The sequence below is a fragment of the Orcinus orca genome, chromosome 20 (assembly GCF_937001465.1).
Source record: "Orcinus orca chromosome 20, mOrcOrc1.1, whole genome shotgun sequence".
NCBI classification, from domain to species: domain Eukaryota; kingdom Metazoa; phylum Chordata; class Mammalia; order Artiodactyla; family Delphinidae; genus Orcinus; species Orcinus orca.
The window spans coordinates 14,503,309-14,527,653 of NC_064578.1; the positions used below are offsets into that span (position 1 = coordinate 14,503,309).

The 24,345-nt window shown below is 45.7% G+C and overlaps 2 protein-coding genes across 8 annotated transcripts in view; one reads left to right on the top strand and one right to left on the bottom strand.

The window, feature by feature from the left end:
• The first annotated feature begins 3,173 nt into the window (after nucleotides 1-3,173).
• On the top strand, nucleotides 3,174-16,827 carry MARVELD3 (MARVEL domain containing 3). Of its 2 annotated transcripts, none has more exons than XM_004273235.3 (3): nucleotides 3,174-3,615; nucleotides 6,119-6,246; nucleotides 15,222-16,827. In XM_004273235.3, the coding sequence occupies exons 1-3, from the start codon at nucleotides 3,227-3,229 to the stop codon at nucleotides 15,857-15,859; spliced, it is 1,155 nt and encodes a 384-aa protein (XP_004273283.1). In that variant the 5' UTR covers nucleotides 3,174-3,226; the 3' UTR covers nucleotides 15,860-16,827. The 2 variants fall into 2 exon arrangements, with proteins under 2 accessions (XP_004273283.1, XP_033290215.1); XM_033434324.2 differs by lacking the exon at nucleotides 15,222-16,827 and adding an exon at nucleotides 10,041-13,384.
• Nucleotides 16,828-18,947: 2,120 nt separating this feature from the next.
• PHLPP2 (PH domain and leucine rich repeat protein phosphatase 2) overlaps nucleotides 18,948-24,345 on the bottom strand; it is a 72,989-nt gene continuing 67,591 nt past the window's right edge. For all 6 annotated transcript variants that reach the window (XM_012534292.3, XM_012534291.3, XM_049703892.1 and 3 more), the window contains one exon: nucleotides 18,948-23,684. In XM_012534292.3, coding sequence (XP_012389746.2) covers nucleotides 22,530-23,684 — 1,155 coding nt within the window. In that variant the 3' untranslated portion in view covers nucleotides 18,948-22,529. The remainder of the gene's footprint in view (nucleotides 23,685-24,345) is intronic.

Sequence of the window (24,345 nt, forward strand, 5' to 3'; positions counted from 1 at the left end):
CTGGGAAACTGTTCTGCCCTCACCAGAAATCCTCATTATGTGAGCAACAAACATACCCCATTGGTGCATTTTTGACATCGTCAGTCTTGACATTGGAACCAAATTGGGGGTCGGGTGTACAAACTGCTTCTGCAGGATGATCACAAAAGATGGAAGGGAAAGTTCTTCATTATAGAAGAATGCCAATAAATCAATAAATATAGAAAGATTGATAGAGTTAGAAACTACACCTCTGCAACCACCGTTGTAATAATTCATTCAGGCAAGAAAGGTTAAGAAGGAACATACAGTCTCAAAGTTATTAAATACAAATGGGAGGGGTTTCCTTTAAAATGGAGAAGATGATGGACACCACCTTATCCAAGTGATCAAATGTAACATCACCAATAATGGGACAAACTGACATCTGTGCCTCCTGATAGAACATACAAAGAAGGATATAACATCACCTATTTTAATATTCCTGCCAAAAGTATTAAACTAGAATTTAATCATAAGGAAATGATCAGACAAATTCAAATTGAGTAAGTATTCAGTGGGGAGAGTCATGTGTCTGGAACTTACACTCCAATGTTTCATCAAAAAAAGTTTATAGCTATATAGAGAAAGATAGAACAAATGTGGCAAAATACAATGTTTATCAAGGTAAAGATACAAAATAAAGCAAATGAAACAAAAAGGTAAGCTGCTATGAGGGTTTGTTTACTCAAAAAGAAGGTTCCAGAGGCCCAGAGGGAAGGTCTGAGAGAGAAAGGACCATCCTGTGTCTGCTTGTTCACAGAACTCTTCTCTAGCCATAGTTGTTCCGGGTTCAGAACAGGGTTTTGTGCAAATAAATATTTGTAGAAGGCCCCAGGATTTGGCCCCACCTTCTCCACTCTGGGAAGAAAGCTGTTGGAGTTCACAGGAGTGCTTCTGTGGGATGGGGGTTGGTGTCTGAGCAGATAGGCCTGGTGACCCCACCCACCTCGGTTTCCTCCTATCTCACCCCTCACTTCTTAGTCCTCTTGCTTTTTGGCTCTAAATGTTAGTTTTCCCTGGACCTCTATTCTAACTCTGTCTCTCCTTAAAAGAATAACATAGCTGTTGAGGATATGACAAAAACTAGTTAGACCCTTCTAGGCCCAAGATGGCAGAAGATTCAACTTCCAGTAGACCTGGAGCCTCATTATATGCTTACTGTAATATGTTAGCATATGCTAAATGACACACCCACAGGCACCATGACAGTCCTGAGACCAACCATAAAAGGCCAAAAAGTGGGCAGCGGCCCAATTCCTGGAAATCCCCACCTCTTCCCCCCAAATAGTTCAAATAATCCTCCCACTCGTTAGCCTATGAAATTACCCAGCCCATAAAAACGAACCGCCCGTATTTCGGGGCTGCTCTCTCCTTCTGAGATGGACTACATTCTGCCTATGGAATAAACCTGCTTTCACTTTACCATGGCTTGCTCTTGAATTCTTTCCTGCACGAAGCCAAGGATCCTTACTTGGTGGCCTGTCCCAGGAACTCGCCTGAGACCTGGGACATGACCATCCTCTCCCATTTTCCTGCAACATCTTTATACAAAGGATGAGGAAGAAGGTAGTCTTCTCTCCCTCCCTACTTTTGCTTTGATTATAAATATGTAGCCCACTTAGTTCTCGAGGCAGAGCCCTCTTGCCTGCTCGCCTGTATCCTTCACAAGCATCCTATATTAACAAATCTACATCTTACCTACCGCTTTGCCTCTCGCTGAATTCCTCCTGTGCCGAGACATAAAGAACCTGAGCTCCATTAAGTCGTGGGATGAGTCGTGTGGTTTCAACACATCCAAAACGGAACTCTCCAAGTTTCCCCAAACCTGGTTCTCTCCAGTCTTCCCATCTCAGTAAAGGGTACCTCCATCCACCCATCCTTTAAGTTATTCCTCCAAACTTCAACCCAGATCTGTCCACTTCTCACCATCAACTCAGCCACCATCACCCCTCACGTGGATTTCTTCAGTAGCTTCCTAACTCATCTCTTGACTGTACTCTCAGGCCCAAGCAGTCCATCTTCCTCACAGAAGCCAGAGTAATCTTTATTTTTTAAAAACGTAAATCAGATCAAGCCACTCAGTGTTTCAAAACACTTCAATATTTCCCTGTTGCTCTTTGAAAATGAAGATTCTTCACCATGAAGCCCCTACACCATCTCCTGCTCCACTTCTCAGCCTCATCTCATGCCCCCTCACTCTGCTCGCAGTGACATTCTCTTTTTTTTTTCATTTAAAAACTTTTGGAGTATAGTTGATTGCAGTGACCTTCTTGTACAGCTCTCTGCGTAAGTCAGGGTTTCTCTCTTTCTGGAACATTCTCTCAGCTCTCCTCAAGGCTGCCTCCTTCTCTTCTAGGACTCAACTCAAATGTCCCCTTCCCAGATCTATATAAAGAAACCTGCTTCATTAAAATTTAGACGTCAAATTGTCTTCTCTGTTTCTTGCCAGTTCTCCTTTTCCACACACAGTAGAATGGACGCACGGTACAAGGAGAGTTCATTGCTGGATCTCCCGCGCCTGCTAGGCTAGGGGCTCACACATATTCGTTGAAAGAATTCATTAATAGACGTCAATTTTGTATGTTTTTAAATATCCTTCCTTGGCAAAAGAAAAGGCTGCCAATTCTGTGTGGTTCATCATTTTTTAAAAAAACATTTATGAGTCCAGGACTCTTGGATGAACTGGCCTTAAGTCCCCCACAACATAGTTGTTGTAAAGATAGCAGGAGAGGGAGGAAGAGACGGACAGTGGCTGGGGGGCCGGCTGGGTGGCTGAGCGGACGGATGGGTGACAGAGCGGATGGGTGAACACTCTGGGGAAGCATACCCAAGGTGCTAAGTTGAGAGCACAGTTCCCTAGGCAGCCCATCTTGAGGGGTCGAGAAGCGGATACTTCAGGGCCGACGGGGCACGGCGGGAGGGCGGGAGTGCCCTCCTCTGTGTGTAAAGCAGCAAGGCCTTCCAGGCTCGCACCGCATCCAGGCGCACGCGCGCCCAGACCCCGGGCCGCGCTCAGCAGCGCCTCCTGCCGGCGCGCGCGCTCAAGTGAACGCTCTCCTGGCCCGCAGCAGGGTTAGTGCGCGTGCGCGCAGGTGAGCGTCCCGTCCCGCCCCGCCCTGCCCCGCCCCCGGGCTTGGCCACCTGCCGGGGAAACTTGTGGATTGTTGCCCTCGGGTCGCTCAGGGGCGGGACGCGGAACAGAGCCATGGAACAACATACGTCGGGGAATCGCGAGTCCCGGGCCCGGCCGAGAGAGCGGGACCCAGACCGGCACCCCCGCCCGGACCGAGAACGCCACCCCGAGAGACAGCGGGACAGAGCCGGGGACCGGCGCAGGGAGAGAAACGGTGGCGGGCGGAAGGACGAGGACCGGGATAGGGGGAGGGACCGGGAACCCCGCCAGGACAGACACAGGGCCGGGGACCATCGTGGCGGTGAACAAAGAGTTGGGGAACAATCCCGCCAGAGTCGGACGCGGGACGGACCCCGGCGGCCGACCTGGGACGCGGCCCCGCCCCTCTGGCCCGCGCCTTGGGAAACCGCGGAGCCACCGCCCCTGCGGAAGGAGGGCCTCGGACGCCGAGGACCAGAAAGGTGAGGTGGGGAAGCGAGGGCCCTCTACCTCGCCCCGGAGGAAGCCTGGGTCTGAGGCCATTCTGCGCGGTTCTGCTGTCCCGGCTACTTGTCCTGGGAAGCTGGTTTAAAGGAAGTGTCATTCTTCCCTTTTGAGCTCTTAGAGGTGACCTGGGAGGGAAGGAAGACCTTACAGTGCCCCCCCCCACACACACACTCCTTGACCTGAACCTGATGAACAACGCAGAGACCTACCCCCCACCTCCCTCCACCCTCCACCCCCCCGTGCCCCCCACCCCCCCTTTAGCAGTGGAAGGACCGGGGACCAGGTAAAGAGGAAGAGAGGACTTCAGGACTAGAAAGGGAAGGGGTGGGAAGGAGATTGGGTGGGTTGGGTTAATCTGAGGCCCCTCTCTGACCCCCACCCATGTGGTCACAGGACTGCCCCTTGGGGCTTCAGACCCTTGTCCTGTGCTCCACAACCAGCCCTCCCCAAAGTCCCGTTCCCTGGAGGCCCGGGCCTAATAAAAGACCAATGAAAAGCTAATAGTTTAATGTGTAATCCCTTCCAGGGGTATATGCATTTCAAAACCAGACAGCTGGGAGAAGATACACTTTTAGCCAAAGAACTGAATGTACCTAAAACTCTGCACAAAAGGGCAGAGATTTTTTTTCCCCCTTTGTCAGTGAGGTCTTTCTGGGCAGCCTCATTCAAATCCCATGATTGTTTCAGACCCCACCCTCCTGAATGAACAAACTTTGCCATCACTACCTTGTAGAACAGAGTTCCCATAAGGCCTGTGGGGTGAAAGCTTCATGACGTTCTGGAAGAGTGTGAGCTGGGAGAGGGTAAGGATGGAAGGAAAGAGAGGTGGTGGTCCTAGACCCCACTCCCCTTCTAGGGAAGTGGTCTTTTTTCCATTGCACATTCCATCCAACTCCACAAATATTACTGAATGCCCAGATTAGATGCCAGGCCAAGAAGGAGACAGGCAAGTACTGGAGTGATGACTGCCTTCCGGTTTTTGCCCTCATCCCTAGGAGTCCAGGCTCCTCTCTGCTATGGAACTTGGAGGCTTAAGCCCAGTCTCTCTTCTGGTTGTGTCCACACAGCGGGAAAGCTATTATCCTGAGTTTATGTTACATTATCTAGAACTAACTAGCCAAACTGTGACGAAGGGTGTGCCCAGTTACAGTCACAGGCACTGGCTACTGTCTCCCTGCCTAAAGCCACACTGCATTGCAACTGCCAGGCCTGGGAGAATCCAGAGCTTCATGTTTGGGTTTCCTTCTAAACTGGTGTCCTGGCCCCCCTGTCCCCACCCCCGCCAAGCCCCAAAGCTAGTGAAGGGAATACTTTTGCTTCTTTTGCTCACAGTTGGTGGTTTAAAACCAAGAGCAATTTATTTCTGTCTCTCCTCCACATAATAAGCATGTATTTAATGGATGGGAGGTAGGGCCAGGAACTACAGAGATCTACTCACGGTGTCCACAGGACACTGACAAGTAAACAGACCAATTTGCAGCACCTGTGAAACGTGCCACTCCAGCGGGGGGACAGACACAAAGAGAACAGAACTGGGGCCCTGACTGGGCTCTGGAATGTTTTCTGGAGGAGATAGTCTCAAAGCTGCGTTCTGGAGAAGGAGCAAGAGGCTGTCTCAAGCAGAGAAGTAGTTTCCACGGTGACCTGGAGGCATGGGAATGCAGGTCATCTTTTGGGGCAGGGAGAGGAGCCTTTCACTATGGCTGGGTCTGTGAACATGAGGTTGTGAGTGGAGAGAGATGAGCACGGGCCCTCCCTTGCTGTGCTTAAAGTTTGGACTTTATGGATTTCAAATGCAAAAAATACATGGTGAGATCTATGTTCTAGAAGGATCCCTGGAGCCCAGCTAGTAGAATGCAGCCCCCACCGTTCACCACTGAATCTTGGACAAAGCCCAGGATGTGCTGGATAAAGTGATAGGGAAGGGGGGGGCGGGTGTTGAGGAGAAGGAACAGAATATTCCAGGGCTGGCAGAGGAAGAGGGAGAGATGTGAAGATGTCCAAAGTTGTCTGTACCACCCATAGCCTAGAGAATGATTGTGGATTCAACTCTTTCCAAAGTAACAAGGGAAGGAAGAGAATGCCAGCCTGGGCATCAGTCTTGTGAATGCAAACTAGTTTTGAAGAGGGCCTAGTCCTCACTGAACTGAAAAGCTCCCCCAGGTGGCTCCCAGCTACCTGTTAGATATCCCCCGCAACACACACACACCCTCCCCCGCAGGCCAAGCCAGCATGGGAGGCGGGGCTCAGAATTACTGAGATAAGTGACGTGCTTAATTAGCAGAACTGGGCCAAGTGTTTGCAGGCCTTGTATAGCCAATAAACCAGAAAATCCTCTGGAATATGAAATCTGTGGCAGATTTTCTGTTCTGTGCATTCTTTAATGTCTGAGCCCAGCGTGAGGTGTCCAGAATTCTAATGCTGAACAAGCTATTGAATTTGAAGCCCGCTAATGGCCACACATGTGTTTGATTATAGTGAGCCCACTTCAGGGAGATATCCGCTTTCGACCCCCAGGCCTGGAGTACAGGAAGTGGAATATTACCAGTCAGAGGCTGAAGGGCTCCTGGAATGCCACAAGTGCAGATACCTGTGCACCGCGAGAGGTGAGCCATTTTGAAGGCAGTTTGACCAATTACTTACCGTTGCTGGTGGTTCTGGACGGGGTCCGAGATGATGGAGCAAAAATCCAAGCCGACTTCCCTTTTGGTTTCCTCGTATTTTCGTTTTCATACCTGCGTGAAGTTCACACTTTCTAAAGAAGGGTAGGAACATCTGAAAGGGGCGGCTAGGTTTCCCATGTTTCTCCTCGGACGGGCCCGGATGTGGTGAGGCAGTCGTGCCTGCAGTTTTCAGAGCCAGCTCTGAGTTGCCGGCTGTCAGAGGGGGACCCCTCTGGCAAGGCAGGCCGAGTTAAAGAGAGATCACCGGAGATGGCAGCCGGGTTGAGCTCATGCCACAGGACAGGAGATCTGATGCCTAAACCTGCCATCATGGCTTTTAAATGTTGTTGACTGAGACCCACAGTAAGAAATAGGTTTCACATTAAGAACAAGTTCACATGTGCGCGCATGTGCACACACACGTCATGAAACAACACGCCATCACCTACGAAGGGCAGTAACTTCTATTTCATTGAAAACAAACAAAAACAAAAAACCACACTTATTAGAATCCACAGTATGAAGAACACTTAAATAATATCATGTGTCAGCTCCAAATGTGGTTTCCCAGAGTTCCCATCCTAGCACCAGGCCTGGCCTTGCCAACAATGAAGAAAATCTGGTTTGTCAGGGTGAAGAAAATCTTACCCTTGTGGCTCACATGATTGGGTAAGAAATTTTCCTCGGCTACCTATGACTAAGAGGGGAAAACTTCTTGGCCTAAGGGGGAGAAATCATGGAACTTATACCTGAAGATGTCTCTTTTTTATTTATTTATTTATTTTTGGCTGCATTGGGTCTTCATTGCTGCGTGCGGGCTTTCTCTAGTTGCGGCGAGCGGGGGCTACTCTTCACTGTGGTGTGCGGGCTTCTCATTGCGGTAGCTTCTCTTGTTATGGAGCACAGGCTTTAGGTGTGCAGGCTTCAGTAGTGGCACATGGGCTCAGTAGTTGTGGCTTGCGGGCTCTAGGGCATAGGCTCAGTAGTTGTGGCACACGGGCTTAGTTGCTCCGTGGCATGTGGGATCTTCCCGGACCAGAGCTCGAACCCGTGTCCCCTGCATTGGCAGGGGGATTCTTAACCACTGTGCCACCAGGGAAGCCCCTGAAGATGTCTCTTAGAGTGATTACAATGAGATAAATTATTATGGGATTATGTAGAACTTTCATGGAAGAGCTCTAGGCAATCCAGGTACAAGAATCCTCACTCTAGTTTACGTATGTTGGCACACCCCGTTGCTTTTAATTCTCTCAACAACTCCTGAGGCTCAGAGAGGTACAGTAAGTTATACAAATTCACACAGCAGTTAAGTGGAAGAGCTGGAATTGAAAGTTAGAACCTGACTCTAAGGCCTGAAGTGGTTTACGTGCTTGACCTTCTTTTCTCGATGATATAAAGAATAGGAACAAGCCAGACGCTCTTTCACAGGTTTCTCTCTAGAGGTATTCTTCTTCAGCGATTGATTTACCAAGAGGAGAGGGCAGAGCTTGAGGCCCCTGATTTAGCTTTGATTGCTTCTGGCTGTTTGGTTGGGCCTAGATGTTGGGTTTCTGAGTCAAGATAGTGAAAGGATAGTTCAGCAGTCAGAAGCTAACAAATGAGGGCTTATAAAGATCTCTGGACACGCAGGGACCCATATAAATACACAATGCTGTGTTGTGTTGAGAGCAACAGCCATTAAACACTGGGAACTTGTCTCAAACAGGAAATTCACACCTGGGTAAAGGTCACCTGAAGATTTTCAGGCTCGTCTTAGAGTAGATCTTTTGTGATTTCTTTTCCTCATCAGTGAAATCATGTCCTCCTCCAGCAAACTGGCAAAAATGGGAGGCAGCTGTGGCTCTCTCTAACTTCCTAGGGAGACCCTGCAGTTTGGGCTGAGTCACCCTTAGGAAGTTCAGTGGAACACTGACAAAAATAGATAAGCCCCGAATTCACGGTTACGGGCAAGACTCCTCAGGTACTAAAATCTTTAAAGGCTGAGGATAAAGATCAGATAAACAGCAAGTACAGACGTCACGTGTGCATATCAGATCACTAGGAATCCTGTCATATATAGGTTGTGTTATAGGTTTATTATTTGGAGAGACTGGTGAGGAATTACAAGTTCCCTGGGGAGAAGGTACATGGCCTGCTCCCCTCCTGGCTCCCTCCGATGATTTGCATTTGGAGCAGCTTCCCCTTTCCCTTTTGTCCTTTTCCTCTTTCTTTAGACCTTTGGTGCTCAAATCATGATGGAGAAGATTGTAAAAGGAGAGCTAGGCCAGTGTAACAAGGAAATTGTGGAAAAAAAAAAAAAAGGGTGATGTTTGCATTCAGCTTCATGCAAGTGCTTGATGTTTCCCTTACTTGCAAACCATCCTTAAAAATTTAATTTCATTCTCTCTCCAAACGTTGTAATCTCTATAGTCAGTGGTGCTGTCTCTCACTCAGAGCCTGGAGGTTTAGGTTTTGAGATGGCTTCTCACTGCCAGTGGCATTGACTTGTGACCACACTGAAAAGGTTCAGAGGGACAGTGGTGGGGGTTTTGCCCCCCAACTTGCATTCTCCCTCCCCCTTTTATATGCTTATTTAAAACCCTAACTCAGTGCTTATGGGACTGAGCCTATGTCAGCACGTACAACTCCCAGCTCAGAAGCACCCAGCTTTATATTATGTTGAGAGAAAGAAGTAACACACAGAAGAGTACATTAACTGTATGATTCCATTTGCATGAAATTCGAGAAAGACAAACCTAGTTCCTAATGACAGAGAGCAGATCAGTGGTGGCCTGAGGAGGAAGGTGAGGGGTTGACCACAAGGGGTGACTAGGGAACTTTCTGGGGGGATGAAAACAGTCTATATCTTGATTATGATTACATGGCATACACAGTTGTCAAAACTCACTAAGCTGTTTGCTTAACGCAGGTCATTTTGTTGTGTATAAGTTATATAACAGTAAAGCTGACTTTAAGGAAAGTAGCCAGCTTTGGTGGAAGATCTGGGACTCTTTCATCGTCCAAGATAAAGCAGCCAAGGATCCTGAAAAAATCCAGCCCTGGGAAAATATCACAGCCCAGATTTGCTCTTTAGGGAAATGAAAAGAAAACAAAATTAAACTTTAAAACATACTTATTGAATTAAAGTCTAAGAACAGTAAAACCAATTATGTTTCTCTAATTCAGTAAGCCTTATAGGTTTAATTAACTTAACCTTTCCTATCCCTAATATATGTGAACCACGGTTAACATTGTGATGGATAACTTCCATGCTTTTTTTCTAACGTCATTATATTTTTTAAGCACTATAAGTTCCTTCAAATTTGGAGAAATTTCCTCTTTCAAACTGAAGATGGCCACAAAACATGTCTAAAGAGGATATAACTATTTTTCAGTCTTCTTGGCAGGGAAGGGCTAGGGCAGAGAATGTTCTTGCCTTCCATAAAGGACACCTTTCTTTCTGCTCACTGGCCTGATTTCTGCCCCCATCATCCTGCAGCCCACCTGGAGCAGGCTGCTTTGCTCTTTTGAGAGTTACCCTTTTCAGTCCAAAGTACCTCTGACATCATTTCTGGAGACCACAGTTCCCTGCTACCATCTAATGCTAATCATGTAGCTTTGGCTGCTCAGGCCTTGCAGGGGGCAGAATAAAGAGCTGGCTGTGGTGTGAGCTGCCACGGGGAAGATAAGCCTCAAGGTGGAAGTCTCCAAGTGCAAAGTAGCATCTCTCAAAATGGTAACACGCCCTTCTTTTGCAGCCTGCTGCCAAATGCTGGAGGTTCTCCTGAACTTGCTGATCCTGGCCTGCAGCTCTGTGTCTTACAGTTCCACAGGGGGCTACACGGGCATCACCAGCCTGGGGGGCATTTACTACTACCAGTACGGAGGGGCTTACAGTGGTTTCGATGGTGCTGACGGGGAGAAAGCGCAGCAGCTGGACGTCCAGTTCTACCAGCTAAAGCTGCCCATGGTCACCGTGGCAATGGCCTGCAGCGGAGCCCTCATGGCCTTCTGCTGCCTCCTCATCGCCATGGGCGTCCTGCGGGTCCCGTGGCATTGCCCCCTATGGCTGGTGATTGAAGCCTTGTTGGACGTGCTCATTGCTGGGGCATACATCCCAGCCTTGTACTTCTACTTCCACTACCTCTCGGCTGCCTACGCCTCTCCCGTGTGTAAGGAGAGGGAGGCGCTGTACCAGAGGAAAGGATACAGTGGCTTCAGCTGCAGTTTCCATGGGGGAGACATAGGTGCTGGAATCTTTGCTGCCCTGGGCATCGGGGTCTTTGCCCTGGGGGCCGTGCTGGCCATAAGGGGTTACCGAAAGATTAGGAAGCTGAAAGAGAAGCCTGCGGAAATGCTGGAGTTTCAGGCTTTTTAAAACGTTCCGGGGCTTCCCTGGTGGCGCAGTGGTTGAGAGTCTGCCTGCCGATGCAGGGGACGCGGGTTCGTGCCCTGTGTCCGGGAAGATCCTACATGCCGCAGAGCCATGGCCGCTGAGCCTGCGCGTCCGGAGCCTGTGCTCCGCAACGAGAGAGGCCACAACAGTGAGAGGCCCATGTACTGCAAAAAAAAATTAAAAAGTTCCGAAAAACTCAAGTGATGGAAGTTACTCTGAACCACTGTCTTTCGTGGAATATTTTGTTGCAGAACTTGCCAACCCTTGGAAAGTAACAGACCAATTTTAGTTTGCTGGGCCTAGCTCCAGGGTACATAGAGCAGCACTGCCTGATGTAATAAACCCTGGTCCTGGAGCCCTCTGTTGGCAAGGGACCAACCAAAATTACTTTAAAAAACAAAAACAAAACAACAACAAAAAACAACCAAAACTAGAGCCCAAGACCCACAAGGAAAAGGCATATGCTGCAGCAAAATGCACTTCTTGAGTGAATAAAGGGAGATAACCAAGTGAATTTGAAGAACCTTATCCTCAAAGTTCACAAAAAGCCACACAGACATGAAAAAACATTTCGGCCTGAAGTTCTCTAAACACAGCGGTCTTAAGCAGATTAGCCTCGAATATTTTCCTCACTGAACTCTAGGCCCTTCACTTCCTTAATGCTCTGGATGGCAGGGGATGGGGATGCCTGGGAAACTGCTGCTGTAAGATGGAAGCTGGAGGGAGACGTGGGCTGAGGAAAGAGCAATCAGATTAATTCACTGGGTTGCAAAGGAGGTATTCTAACAAGCCCCTTACAATGGGCTTGAAAGCTCAATAAGTGTTTTGTACCTCTTGTAAATGTACCATTGTACGACGAATTCAACCCGACATCTGGAATTCAGGATCCATCCAAAATTAAAGAAAGTAAAATCTTTCCCAGGATAAGTATGCTACTTTTGGCCAGACAACTTCATGGGTTCTTACTGCATGTTAAATTAGGACTTATGGCCCATTATAATATATTCTTGGTACAAGTGAATATGTTCTTTGCTTTACGTGACTCCAATAAAAATCCAAAGAAAAATTTTAATTTGGAGGTGATGGTTCTCTTTACAATATGTTTATAATATGATTTTCTTTTCACATTTAAAAGATGAGTTCCATTTGGGTTTACAAAAGGAAATACATATAGTTGCTTGTATATGATTAGAAAACTTCTTGAAGAATATATAAGAATGTATTAACAGTATTTGCTTCTGGAGAGGAAATTAAAAATTTTTTTTCATTTTATGTAAGACTTGACTGCACATGTCTTAGCCTTATTTTAGAAAAACATGTTTTCATTTGATTTGCTTTCCTCAGTTTTTTCACATTTACAGTGAAAAGGCAGATAGTAGATGTTTAGTTAAGCAGAGTATTAAATGATCAGCCACAAAAGCAGCCTCACCCAAAAAGATGCTATTTTACAATAAAAATCTCCTGTCTGTTTCGGTTTCCACTTCCCTCTACAGTTTATCCCTCCATAGGGATAAACCGCTAGCTCTAGTAGGCCACTCTTTTCTTTTCTCCTGATGTCTGTGAATCTTTCTGCACTAACAACATGCTTGGAAATACTTGAACCTGCTCGATGTTTTCAGCAAAGCCAGGTCAGGCCTGGCTGGTGCTCTGATAATATCCAGTGGCCATATTTCTTCATCATTGGCCCCAGCAACAGACCATTATTCCTCTTGATTGTTGCAGTCAGTGGAGTGGTTGACAAGATCAATAGATATATTACATTTCAGCCTGGCAGATATGGGCTGCGTGGATTATGCTGCTGCTGTTTTGGCAGAATCTTGTCCCAGAAGGAAACATTCAGGTTGCCCACATCTTGTAGTAGCACAGTATCCCTGCTTCCCTTCAGGGGGTGAGAGATTAACTGCATGCAGAAGGAAAACCAAGGCAGAGAAAGGTGTTGGGTGGGGGAGATAGCTACTCCCCGTGAATTAGAATGATGTCTGGGTCAATTAATTTGCGCTGCTTGTAGGGATAGAGTAGCCAGTAGCTTATGGTGCCTGGGAGGAGAGTGGGCAGTTCTGGTCTGATGTTATTTTCAGATTTAAATTAGAGGAATGTAGCTTCTCAACTGTCAGAGCCCGTAACTGCTGCATTCCGTGGACCTCCTAGGAATTTGTGTGGGCCCAGCAGGAGATGGAATCAGCAAGCTCAGTAGCTGTTGCCCAAGTACATCAGACATACTGGTCTTTAGCTGCCCAGTTTATAAACGTTGTGGTACCCCCTTGTGTATCAGAGGGTTTTCCTGACTTCTGGGAAACCATGCTTTTCATAAATTTGTCCCTTTTCTTTTTTTTTTTTTTAATATTTATTTATTTATTTTGGCTGCACCGGGTCTTAATTGCGGCACGCGGGATCTAGTTCCCCAACCAGGGATTGAACGCCAGGCCCCCTGCATTGGGAGCGTGGAGTTTTCCCCACTGGACACCAAGGAACTCCCTGTCCCTTTTGTTCTTAAATCTCTTATTAATCCCCTTTATTTTATTTTTTTTGGCTGCATTGGGTCTTCATTGCTGCGCACGGGCTTTCTCTAGTTGCGGCGAGCAGGGGCTACTCTTCATTTCAGTGCCCAGGCTTCTCATTGTGATGGCTACTTTTGTTGCGGAGCACAAGCTCTAGGTGCCCGGGCTTCATTAGTTGCAGCACGTGGGCTTAGTAGTTGTGGCATGCGGGCTCAGTAGTTGTGGCATGCAGGCTCCAGAGCACAGGCTCAGTAGTTGTGGCTCACGGGCTTAGTTGCTCTGCGGCATGTGGGATCTTCCTGGACCAGGGATCAAACCCATGTCCCCTGCATTGGCACGTGGATTCTTGACCACTGCGCCACCAGGGAAGTCCCCTCTCCTTCCATTTTATATATGTTACTGGGTAGCATCACCGTCCACTTGCATAACATTTTATAATTTTCCAGGTATTTTCACATACTTGCTTTCATTTGGGCCTCATCCCAGCCCTGTGGGATAAGACAGGGAGGCATTACCTTCATTTGTCCGGTGAAGTGTCTGAGGCTTAGAGTCAGTGACTTGGGCACGGTCACAAGGCAGTAAAGAGCGGGGATGTGAGCCTGGCATTCCCACTCTAGGTTCATATGCTTTTCTCTTCATTCTCATCTCTGACCCCTGAGAGAACAACAGGAGACCTTCTCCCAGGAAGACGCCTAACGAGAGGCTGGGGCCCCTGTCAGTGACAAATGAAAGGTGACTTTGGACAAGTCGACATTCATCTCCATTCACCTCTTGGCTTCCACTGCCTCATGGCATTTGCGGGTTCCTTAAACTTGTAAGAACCCCCCCAAGTGAACAGGCCAAGTATCCAGCAGTAGGATCCTGGCTGAATAGACTGGTGCACCCACCCAGCGGGCTTGGAGGCCACGTAACAGAGCATGTGGACACTGTAGGAGCTGATCTGAAAACATCTCCAGGAAGAGTAAAGCACGATGCAGAGCAGTGTGGGTGGTGTCCTCCCTGTGACACAAGCAGGGAAAGGGGGGATGAAATTCAGATTTGAGTGCTTTTACTTGCATAAACGAACGCTGGAAAGTTATATCAGAAAATAATGAAAGTGGTTGGGGGTAGAGAACAGGGTGGACAGGGACATGGGTGATTTTTCTCAGTTTATGCCCTTTTATGTCATTTTGATTTTTTTAAACTTTAAAATTTGAAATAATTATAGATTCACAAAACGTTGCTAATATAGAACAGAGATCCTGTGTATCCTTAACCTGGTTTTCCCCAGTGGTGACTATAGTACAAAATCACAACCGGGAAATTGACACTCTCCAGAGCTTAGTTAGATTTGACCAGTATTACACGCACTCATGTCTGTGTGAGTGTAGGTCTGTGCGGTTTTATCACCTGTGTAGATTCGTGTGACCACTGCCACAATCAGCTACAGAACTGTTCCATCACTGGAACTTCCCTACGCTCCCCACTTATAGTCACACCCATCCCCCTCCCGCTCCCCCAATCCCACTCCTCCCTGACAACCACTAATCTGTTCTCATTTTGAGACTGTTATGTAAATGGAATCATACAGTATGTAACCTTTTGAGACTGGCTTTTTTCACTCATCATGAATCCCTTGAGATCCATCCGAGCTGTTCCGAGTATCAGCTGCTCATACCTTTCCATTGCTGAGTAGAGTTTCCCCTGGGGATGGCTGTACCAGATTGTTGAACCATTCGCCCATTGGAGGGCATTAGGGTTTACTGTGACATCTGTGTACATGTTTTTGTGCAGACCGAAGTTTTCATTTCTTTAGGATGAATGCTCAGGGGTACAGTTGCAAGGTCACATGGTAAATGTATGTATAGTTTTTAAAGTAACGGCCAAAAGTTTTTCCACAGTGGCATTTTGATTTTCAAACATGAGTATTAAAAAACAAAAACCAAGGATGTTACTGTTGAGTCTGACCATGTCCTCACAATCAGGTGGTATTTCTCTTGCCTGACCTAGAGAGCTTTCCTGGGTAAGTGACGTCAGTGTTAAATTCCCGATCTCTCTCCTCCTAGGTGTGATACAGATAGTGGAGGTGATATTGAATGGGATGGTTCTCATGTGTATCGTGGCCTCCTACTTTGTCCTTGCTGGATTCAGTGCCAGCTTTGCCAGCGGCGGTGGCTTTGGGAACGGCTATTACTCACCGTTTGAGGGCACTGAGCTGGAGCAGGTTCGGCAGCTGGACCAGCAGTACACGATCCTCCGGGCGCCCCTGATATACAGCGGCGTGGCTGTTTCTCTGGGGCTGGGTGTCCTCACCTTGGGTGTTTTACTCCAAGGAGCCAAGAGTCTAAACAAACTGCCGGGGAAGTGGCTCCTCTTTGAGGCCGCCTTCAGCCTCCTCGCGGCATTGGGCTACTGCGTAGGCATCGGCCTTTACCTCCATGCGGCCTTGCGGATCAATGCCACAGACACCTGCAGGACAAGAGAGAGGGTCTATGCCCGCAGGGGTCTCACCTGGATGAACTGCCAGCTGGCAGGCACTGATGGAGCAGCAGCCACCTTTGCTTGTCTTCTGGTGGTGATGTATGGCGCCAGCGTGGTGCTGGCCCTGCGGAGCTACCAAGAACAGAAGCACTACAAGGACAGCCAAGAACAGCACAGCAATTATAATGATGCACCAGAATACCTGTGGTCTGGGATACTCTGAGATCTACTACTGGAACCTAAAAGTCAACCCAGCTTCCTTATTTCTCTCAAAAACCACATTACATAATTGTGGTTTTCATGTACTTGATTTTATAAATGTTCCCTTTGGCACCAGTGCAAAGCTAGATGATCATCCCATTTTTCTATCAATGTCTTTGTTGGCTGAGAGCTAGAAAAAAATACCTCCACCTTCGCTACAAAGATCAACATTGGAAGTTTGCATACACGCTTATGGTTTGACTCTCTTACCAAATGGTAAGGTAATAATACTAAGTAGCCAGAGAAATTCTGAACGATGAGAACAACACATCAGGGGTAGCAGGCCCAGTGTTACAGTGGAAATAGCTTGCCTGACCAAACTAAAGTCACTAAGAAAAACATGCCGTTTCCCCCTGTATTTGATCCCAGGGGAATGATTATAAAGCATTTGTGTGATTAGATTCCAAATGAGTAATTACATTCTGGCTCTCTCCTGGAAGAAAACTCTCCTGCCCATTCGACAGTATACCATGACTGCATGGGTCCCAGAGGTTGGATCCCTGAAACCTGAAGACAGGTAGGTGCTTTTAGCATGCATGTTCCTCCTCGGGATTCCTGGGGTAGGGCTCAGATAAAATGGTTTTTGCCACCTTTCCAAGCTAGTTGCTTTCTTGTTTCAAGTCATTTGATTGGAATTCACTTTCCTGAAATATTTTATAATTTCCTGAAATATGACGCCTCCAAATAGTGAGAAATAAAATTCATAAACTTCTTAAACGTGTTATTCAGCTGAGTACAAAGATAAAGCAGTTGATTTTACTAGACTATACAGGCATTTTGGAGCCTTCTTTATTTCTGCATCCCTTCCAGCGCCCTACAGAGTAGGCCTTCAAAGGTCGATTGTAATCTCTCACAATTCTGAATTGTTTCCATAATGTAACAGATCATTAACACTGAATCTCAAAAATAAAGTTCTTTCAGTAATTTTAACCTAAAGTTTTATAGCTGTGCTTATACTTTACAACTAGTCTCAGATATTCCGTTCATGTAAGATGCAACTAGAAATATACATGTTCTTATTATAAAGGGTAGTTTTTCTAGTTGCCATCTTTTTTTATAACATTGTTTTATTTTCATATTATAAATGAGATTAAACTACTAATAAGTTCAAACCAAATTTTTAGTACACTTCTAAAAACAGCAATTTTGACAGAAATCTCAGACTGTCTATACAGTTAGTAAGAAATCAGCAAACATAAGCCCGTTTCAATGTATGCCAAAGTGGCTATTAAAAAAATTCAGTCAATGTCATTTTCCTCTGATGTGTGTTGGCCATTTTTACCCCTGCATGTTTGCTGACTCTTTTCTCTGGAATATATTACCTTTCCTCTCTCCTCTTAAATCCTTCCTATTGCTAGTTCTTATAGAACCTATCCAAGGTGAAGGATCAAAACTAAACCTCAAATAGAAATGAGAAAATATCTAGATTCTACTTTTACAAAAAGTAAAGCTTGGAGGAAAACAACAACTAGAAGTCTACACTGCTCGCTTAAAATACAAACACCAGTGCCACAGAAAGCCGCTTCTGCTCCACCACCTTAGCCCGAGGCAGTGGCTGGAGTCCCGCAGAGTTTTCACTGAGTGGTAAGACAAGTCTAACAGCAGCAAAAATCAAACAACCCATTTCCCACCTGAACCCCCCCAAAAAACTTCCCAACACACACTATTCTCACCTAGGATTTGTTCCCTGAAACATACCCTGAGTAGAGCTTTGCCCGTGTCTGGGTCCGGGGCTTGGAAAAATGAGGACTTTGGCCACTGCGACCCCTGTGTGGTGCACTGGTCCAGCTCAGCTCCTCTCAAATCACTGTAGCGACATTCAAAATGCCTTAGCAAAACTTGCCTTAGTTACTACCACTTGGCAGGTTGGCAGGTCAAGATTTCTTACTCACATTTTACAGATGAAATGAAGGTTCAAGAAGGCTAAGTGGCTCACCCAATGGTTGACATTTCATTGAGTGCTCACTGTGCCGGGTCCAGTACTGAGCTAAGGAAGCATTTGTTGACATCATCTCATTTTAGCTCACAGCTGTTGAGAGAGAGACTATTATCTCCATTTAACAATCGAGAAAAAAACACCTGCCTTGGAGAGGTGACCTTAACTAAAGTCAAATCTTTTTAAGTAGCAGAGGAAAAACTCAGACCCAGTGAATCACACACGGGAAAGTGTTCTGAGTGACTAACGTGCTCTTGTGGTGCGTGATGTACCAGGGAGACAATATCACACGAAGGAGAGAACACACTCAGAGAAGTTCACTTCTGCCACCCTGTAGGCAGGTGTGCGTGTCATGGAACCGAGGTATGAAAGTAGATGGTGGCATTGAGCCCAGCACATTGGAGGTGCTCAAGGAACAGTTGGTGAATGAAGTTTTCAAAATTTCATTCTGCTAAACGAGGAGGACACCTGCAAAATGATTTCAACTGGGCCTTTATTTGGAGTGAGAGGTAGCTAATCTTGCTTGGAAGTCCAGAGATTATGGGAGACAACCAATGGGGAGAGGGGAGGGGAACAATTTAGAGGCTTAGCTAGATTAGACGTACCGTGTGAGCCAAAACTCACCACTGTCTTCAACTCTAACACCAAAGCCATTAGGACAGACACGATGGCCAGATTACCCACTTAGTTCCTCTGTATCACTGGTAGTTCTGTGGTTTGTTTAAGAGCTGTAGGTTATTTACAAATTAAGTTCCCTCTAGTCAGCTAATAACCTGCATGGAAATAAGGACCATGCTTCCTGTCTTTGGGATTTCTTTAAACATATAAACCAAGTTAGAATATAATATTTCTTAATGTAAAAAATCTTTATTGCTATTTCAGCTTAAATGGTGATCAAAAATATTTATTCTTGCCTTAACTCATAGCTTCATAGAGTGTTATGGAATGTGGTTTCATTTGTTATCTTCCCCTACAACAAGAAAAAGCAGAAAAATCCTAAAGGTGCTTTTGGTTAAGAAACTAATTTCACATACAAGTTAGAGAAAATTACAGTTTCATGCTAAAAAGTACTTATAAAATAACAGGTACTCCATTTTAAAACAAAGCCATGAAAAAGATTCCATTTTATTTTATTTATTATTATTGTTATTGTTATTTATTATTATTTTTTTTACAAACAATAGATTTGCTGCAACATGCTCTGGCTCATATTATTGAATTAAAAAATTTAACACATTTCAAAAATATCAAAAATACACTATAATGAGTCTTAGGACTACAATATGACAATGATTGCACAAAACCATAAGATATGAACTCACTGTCTGGATGACATCCACTGGCGACAGTGAGAGAAAACCCTACAGCTTCTGAGAGATGTGCGTGAAATTTCGAAGGAGCTTATGTGTGATTGAATGATCATCAAATGAGGGAAACAGAGCAGGATTTACTGTAGCTGCTTTTCTCAACCCAGGAAGTGCTTACCCAACTATGGGGCAAAAGTCACTAACTGGAGAGAAAGATTAACTTGCCATTGGGGGAGTCTGAAAGTCCTCACCCAGGGGGAAGTAAAAAGTGACACAAGACAGTTCTATAGTGATGCTGAGGACATCACTGAATGGCTTGGAGACTATTTAATAGTTGGTACATTTATCAATAACAGCCAAGTGCTCCCTTATGGAGGTCTCTTCATTAGTAATTATTGAGTAGATAGAGAAGGTGAGCCTGTGGCTTCCAAGTACCTGCTTTTGCTGAAAGCCTACATGGAAAGAAGGGCATCATTTGATATTCGGTAGATCAGTCAAACCTCACTGGCTCCATCTCCTAGAAAATAGCACCCAATGATCACCAAGCTGCTTGTGTTGGCTCTTCTATACACCAGGAAAATGAATTCATCAACTTATTGCACACATACACTCTACAGTAGTATAATAAAGCCCTCTCTTGTAATGAGGAGTGGTAATTCAGTGACTCTATGGCAGCACGGTAGATGTATGACATACTAGCATTCAAATTTTCAAATGTATTTTCAATCCACTTGGATAAAAATGAAAATACCATGGCTGCCAAGACTTGTGTATTTTTCTTTCTTCCATGGGACTCCTGGACTGCTTCCATTAAGCAGGAGTGATGTTCTTTCAGAAATTCTCTTAAACGTCTCTATTAAATGGGAGGTACTCACAAGGACCTGAGAATCATGCAGAGGCTGGGATCTCTGGGCTAGAGATCAACGGGCCTCTGCCCACCTGGGGAACACATCTCTGGGTGAAGTCCTGGGAAGTAGATTACATTCACCTGGAGACAGATTACTGGCTTTCACCACCTGACAACCTAATCAGATCACACAATAACTGTAAATGACTTCATAGGTCAAAAGAGTTCTGTGTATTTTTGGTGATGGGCTATGGCCTTTTCATCCCGTTTTAACAAAGAGCAATTATAGAGGGAAATGAATCAAAGGAAGTTACAAAAAAGAGTAGTCAGTTTTGGTGTAGCCTATATTAAAGGTTTTCATACAACCTAACATTTCCTGAACATAAATCTACCACATAAAAGAACATCTGGAACTTTAGGGTCCTTCTGACTAAAAAGTAAATACATTTACTTTTAGTAAAGTCATTTCATAACTGGGTTTTGTGGTGGTTCCAGTTAGTAGGGTGGGAAGCTAAGACAAGAAAAGGTTCACAGATAAAGGATAATTTTTAAAAGACTATACTATTGAAGTGGTATATTCCCAAAATAATTTCCAACACTGTCATCTTGGGTTTTTTCCGTCATTTTCATTCCCCCCCTAATTTTTCTATTAAAAAATAAGGCGGCAACATACTACTGTTCCCATCTTTCTTACAGCACCTGAACTTTGCATGAACCACTATGTTCCCCACTTCAAATCAAGACCTGAGTTCTAAAATTTTGCAGTAGCTAACCAGTAGTTTGACACAGAAAAGCTGTGTTCCTGGTAATTTGGGGACTCAAATTCAGATCCTTGATGGGTTGAACACTAGACAGCCATTGGTATGGAACCCCCCCAAGAGTGTACCCCACTGACACACGCACATGGGTATGGGGCCTCTAAGATGAGGATACATAACCATTTGTGGAGTGGTCATCTGGTTTTCTACCACTGCTTTAACAAAACTTCCCTCCGCCCAAAAAAAAAAAAAAAAAAAGACAAATATATGTATAGATTAACCTTATCTTTAACATTTTGTTTCTCATGAAACAAATTAAAAATGGTTCCACTCTATTTTCTTTTTAATTGTGAAAGTATTTAAAAATTCAAAGCACATTCCCCACTGGGTAACATTAAGCAATGTCAAAACTTCGCAGGAATAAAGAGGAATTAATTTTCCTAAGTAAATCTTCTAAAAGAAAAGGCAACAGAACAGAATTATGGAACTGCATTTTGCAAGGGTTACATGGAATGTGCAAAAAAAATCAGTAAACCAGGTTTTCTGTAAGCTTGGGATTTTCTCAATTAAGTCTTTCAGAAATTGAGCCCAATACTGTGAAACCATGTGAGATGGATAAGCATTTTCAGAAGAAGACTCTGTTAAACATTAAGAGGTGAACCCTCAACTCACTCCTGATGTTTTAGAAAACCATCTCTCTGCTCTAGAGTAAGAGAAGGAACCTGCCTAACCCGGAAGCTCCATCCATCCACCTGTGCTCGTTCGGCCTCAGTCTGTTCAGAGTCATCTATAACTCAAGGTTACTTGCATGTAAGCAGCAGCAGCCTTGGCCCTACGTGCTAGGAGGCTGACTGCCACCTCCATCACGTTATGGAAAGAGGCCAATCCCCAAATGCCTCTCTTGTGACCTGCTGGGAGGTTCCTAGCAGGTGTCACATTTGTCAAGGAGTTATTCTTTTTGTGATTTGGGGGGAAGTAGTCTTAGTCCTCACTCCTTCCCTATCTTCATCCCCAAAAGAAGGTCCTACTCCCCTGTGTCTCAGGAATATTCACAGCCTGACATCCAACAGTTAAATCAATTTCCCAGGGCCCCTCCTAGAACCTCCTAGAACCCTCACAGCCGGCGCCAACACCCGACGATCATCCTGCCTGTGGACAAAGGCGCTGGGCTGCCTCTAAGAAGACTGGCTCGAGTGCAGATTCAAAAATAAAAAGTTCACAGTCAATGAAAAGTGCTCTCACTACATCACATACATAAATGATCTGTTTGATTGGTTCTACATTTCCACTAAACATCATTTTGATAGGCTGTATTCTCGTAGAGAAGAAGGAAAAGCCATGTGACTAGTCACGTTGCATCCCGTCAGGTTGAGATATAAGGTGATTTCTCTGTCACAGAGATCCAACAGCAGCAATCAGTAAAGGGAATCAATCTTCCGTTATTTCCTCCACAGAAATAGTCCCTTTCCTGCCCAGGCAGGCAAATTCTCAAAATCATCCTAGGAGAGAAAGGGTTAATGGCAGGTGGTAGGACTGGTACAGGGCAATGCCTGCCTGCTCCCCAGTAGCCCTGGGGATCCCAATGCAGGTTAAATGTGAAACTGAACACTGATGGTGTTTACTAGCTTATCCAGAGCAAGACCCTGACAGCTCTCACCATGTCTGGCTCCGAGTTCTACCCCCCTCTCATCTGTGGTTTAGAAATGCAGAGGCAGAGTGCCCCTGGTAGGGTGCCCTACCCCACACCTCACAGCCTTCCCAGCGCCATGGCCCCCAGGGGAGTACTACAGCGCCGTGTCAAACTCCTCTGCGAGCTCGGTCCGACCCTCTTCGCTGGAATCAGGCTCAGGCCTGCTTTCCTGGTGGTGTTTCATTTGTTCCTTCACTTCTTCTTCGAGGTCACGAGGTACAACGAACTGGTCCTCCGGCTCCAGCTGAGCGGGGGCAGCAAAATAGCCAGTTTTCTTCCTGGGTGCTTCTGTGGCCACTTCGATGAGGTTCAGACTATCTTCCAGGGGCACAATCGAGCCATTGGAGAGCTTCTTTCCGTAGAGACAGGAAGTGGAGGGAGACTTCTGTAACTCCGTCTTGTCTTTGCTCACTGGCAGAAGGATGCCACTATTCACACTGTTCTGTCTTCGGATCCCAAAAACTAACCCTCTAGCACGTTCCTCGAGGCACGGGATAGGAAAATTCTCTCTAAGAGTGGGAGAGTTCTCAAGCTGCCTGCCCCTACAGCAGTGGATATCTACTTCTACTTCCACCTTGCTGCCATTTGTCATGACCCCTTCAACGGGCTGGTCGTCATCACTGTCCAGGCCGTTGTCGGACTGGTTACTGGAGAAAGTCGCACAGGATGGCTGGCGCTGAAACACCCCTGATGTGGGTGTTGGGTGGAGGCTGCAGCGCCTCTCTGGCCTTGAAAGCAAGGCAGCATCCAGGCCAACAGTGTTATGCTCGTCAGAGGCAGTGGATCCCACCTCACTGCTCACCTCTGAAGTGGACATCTCGCTGCTGAACTCAGAGGCAATACCACTACTGGAGGAAGGAGTGGTTGGCTTGGGCGGGTCCTTGATGGCGGCGGTTGAAGCAAATCCCACAGGACCTGGGAGGGTGAGCCCATTCATTTCACAAGTGCAGCCTTCCTCGCCAACGTTCAAATAAACCACCATCGCACCCACATTGTCCTGACAACCATAGCTCTGCGCTAATGTGCACAGCTTCTTGGCAGCCGCTAATGGGTCTTGTACATGGCATACTGCGTTGACTGCTTCTGTGTATGACAAGTGTTCCCACAATGCTTTGTTTCCCAGAATCAGCAACTCATCCTGAATGGTAAGTGGAGTGGAAGATATGTGGGGCTTGGGGAGGATCCAAGGGTAGAGGTATGTACAGCCCAGCAGCCGGGTACAGCAGGTTACCCCATTCACTTTGTTGTCCTAGAGACAAGCAGAATGCAAACTCTGAGAAACAAGCAACAATGACACCGAATTTTATATCTCTCTAGATCACAATGCTTAGGGCTCTACAATAAAACAGAATTGACATGTTATGTGGTTTTTCCTAGGATCTGTGTAATTTTAAGTGGACTTACGAAAAATAAATGTATAGAATTCTAAAAGGACAAAATATCAAATGGGTATTATTCTGCAAATAGTTCAGAGGACTGAGTTAAAACCAATTAAAATTAAGTGGCTAAAAGGCACCTCCGTCTCAAAAGATATTTGCTCTAACATGAAGTATAGGCCTCAGCATGTTCTTAAATAGAGAAACATCTGTTAGAAAAACAATAAGCAAAACTATCAATTCCTCATCACTAGTATTCTTGGAGGGGCCAAAACTCAGATGGGTCACTAAATATGACTTCTCATTTAAAGGCAGAGTTGGGACTGAAGATACTGAATGGCTAAGAGAATTTTTATAGCTAAAGCACCGAATAATGCCTAAAGTCTGAAATCTGTGGCATGATTTACCTACTCTGTAATGGTTGTACCAAGAACGATGTAATTCTAAACTCAGAGGAAAAGGAATAACCCTGGTTGCAGGCTGGGAATGTTTATCTGCCAGATGCTTCATATTGATTTCTTCTCAAGATAAAAC

Excerpts from the sequence above, each read along its gene's own strand:
- MARVELD3 (XM_004273235.3), top strand. The coding sequence starts at position 3,227 with ATGGAACAACATACGTCGGGGAATCGCGAGTCCCGGGCCCGGCCGAGA. Across the intron at positions 3,616-6,118 it reads GGACGCCGAGGACCAGAAAG|TGAGCCCACTTCAGGGAGAT; the intron begins GTGAGGTGGGGA and ends GTTTGATTATAG. Across the intron at positions 6,247-15,221 it reads ATACCTGTGCACCGCGAGAG|GTGTGATACAGATAGTGGAG; the intron begins GTGAGCCATTTT and ends CTCTCCTCCTAG.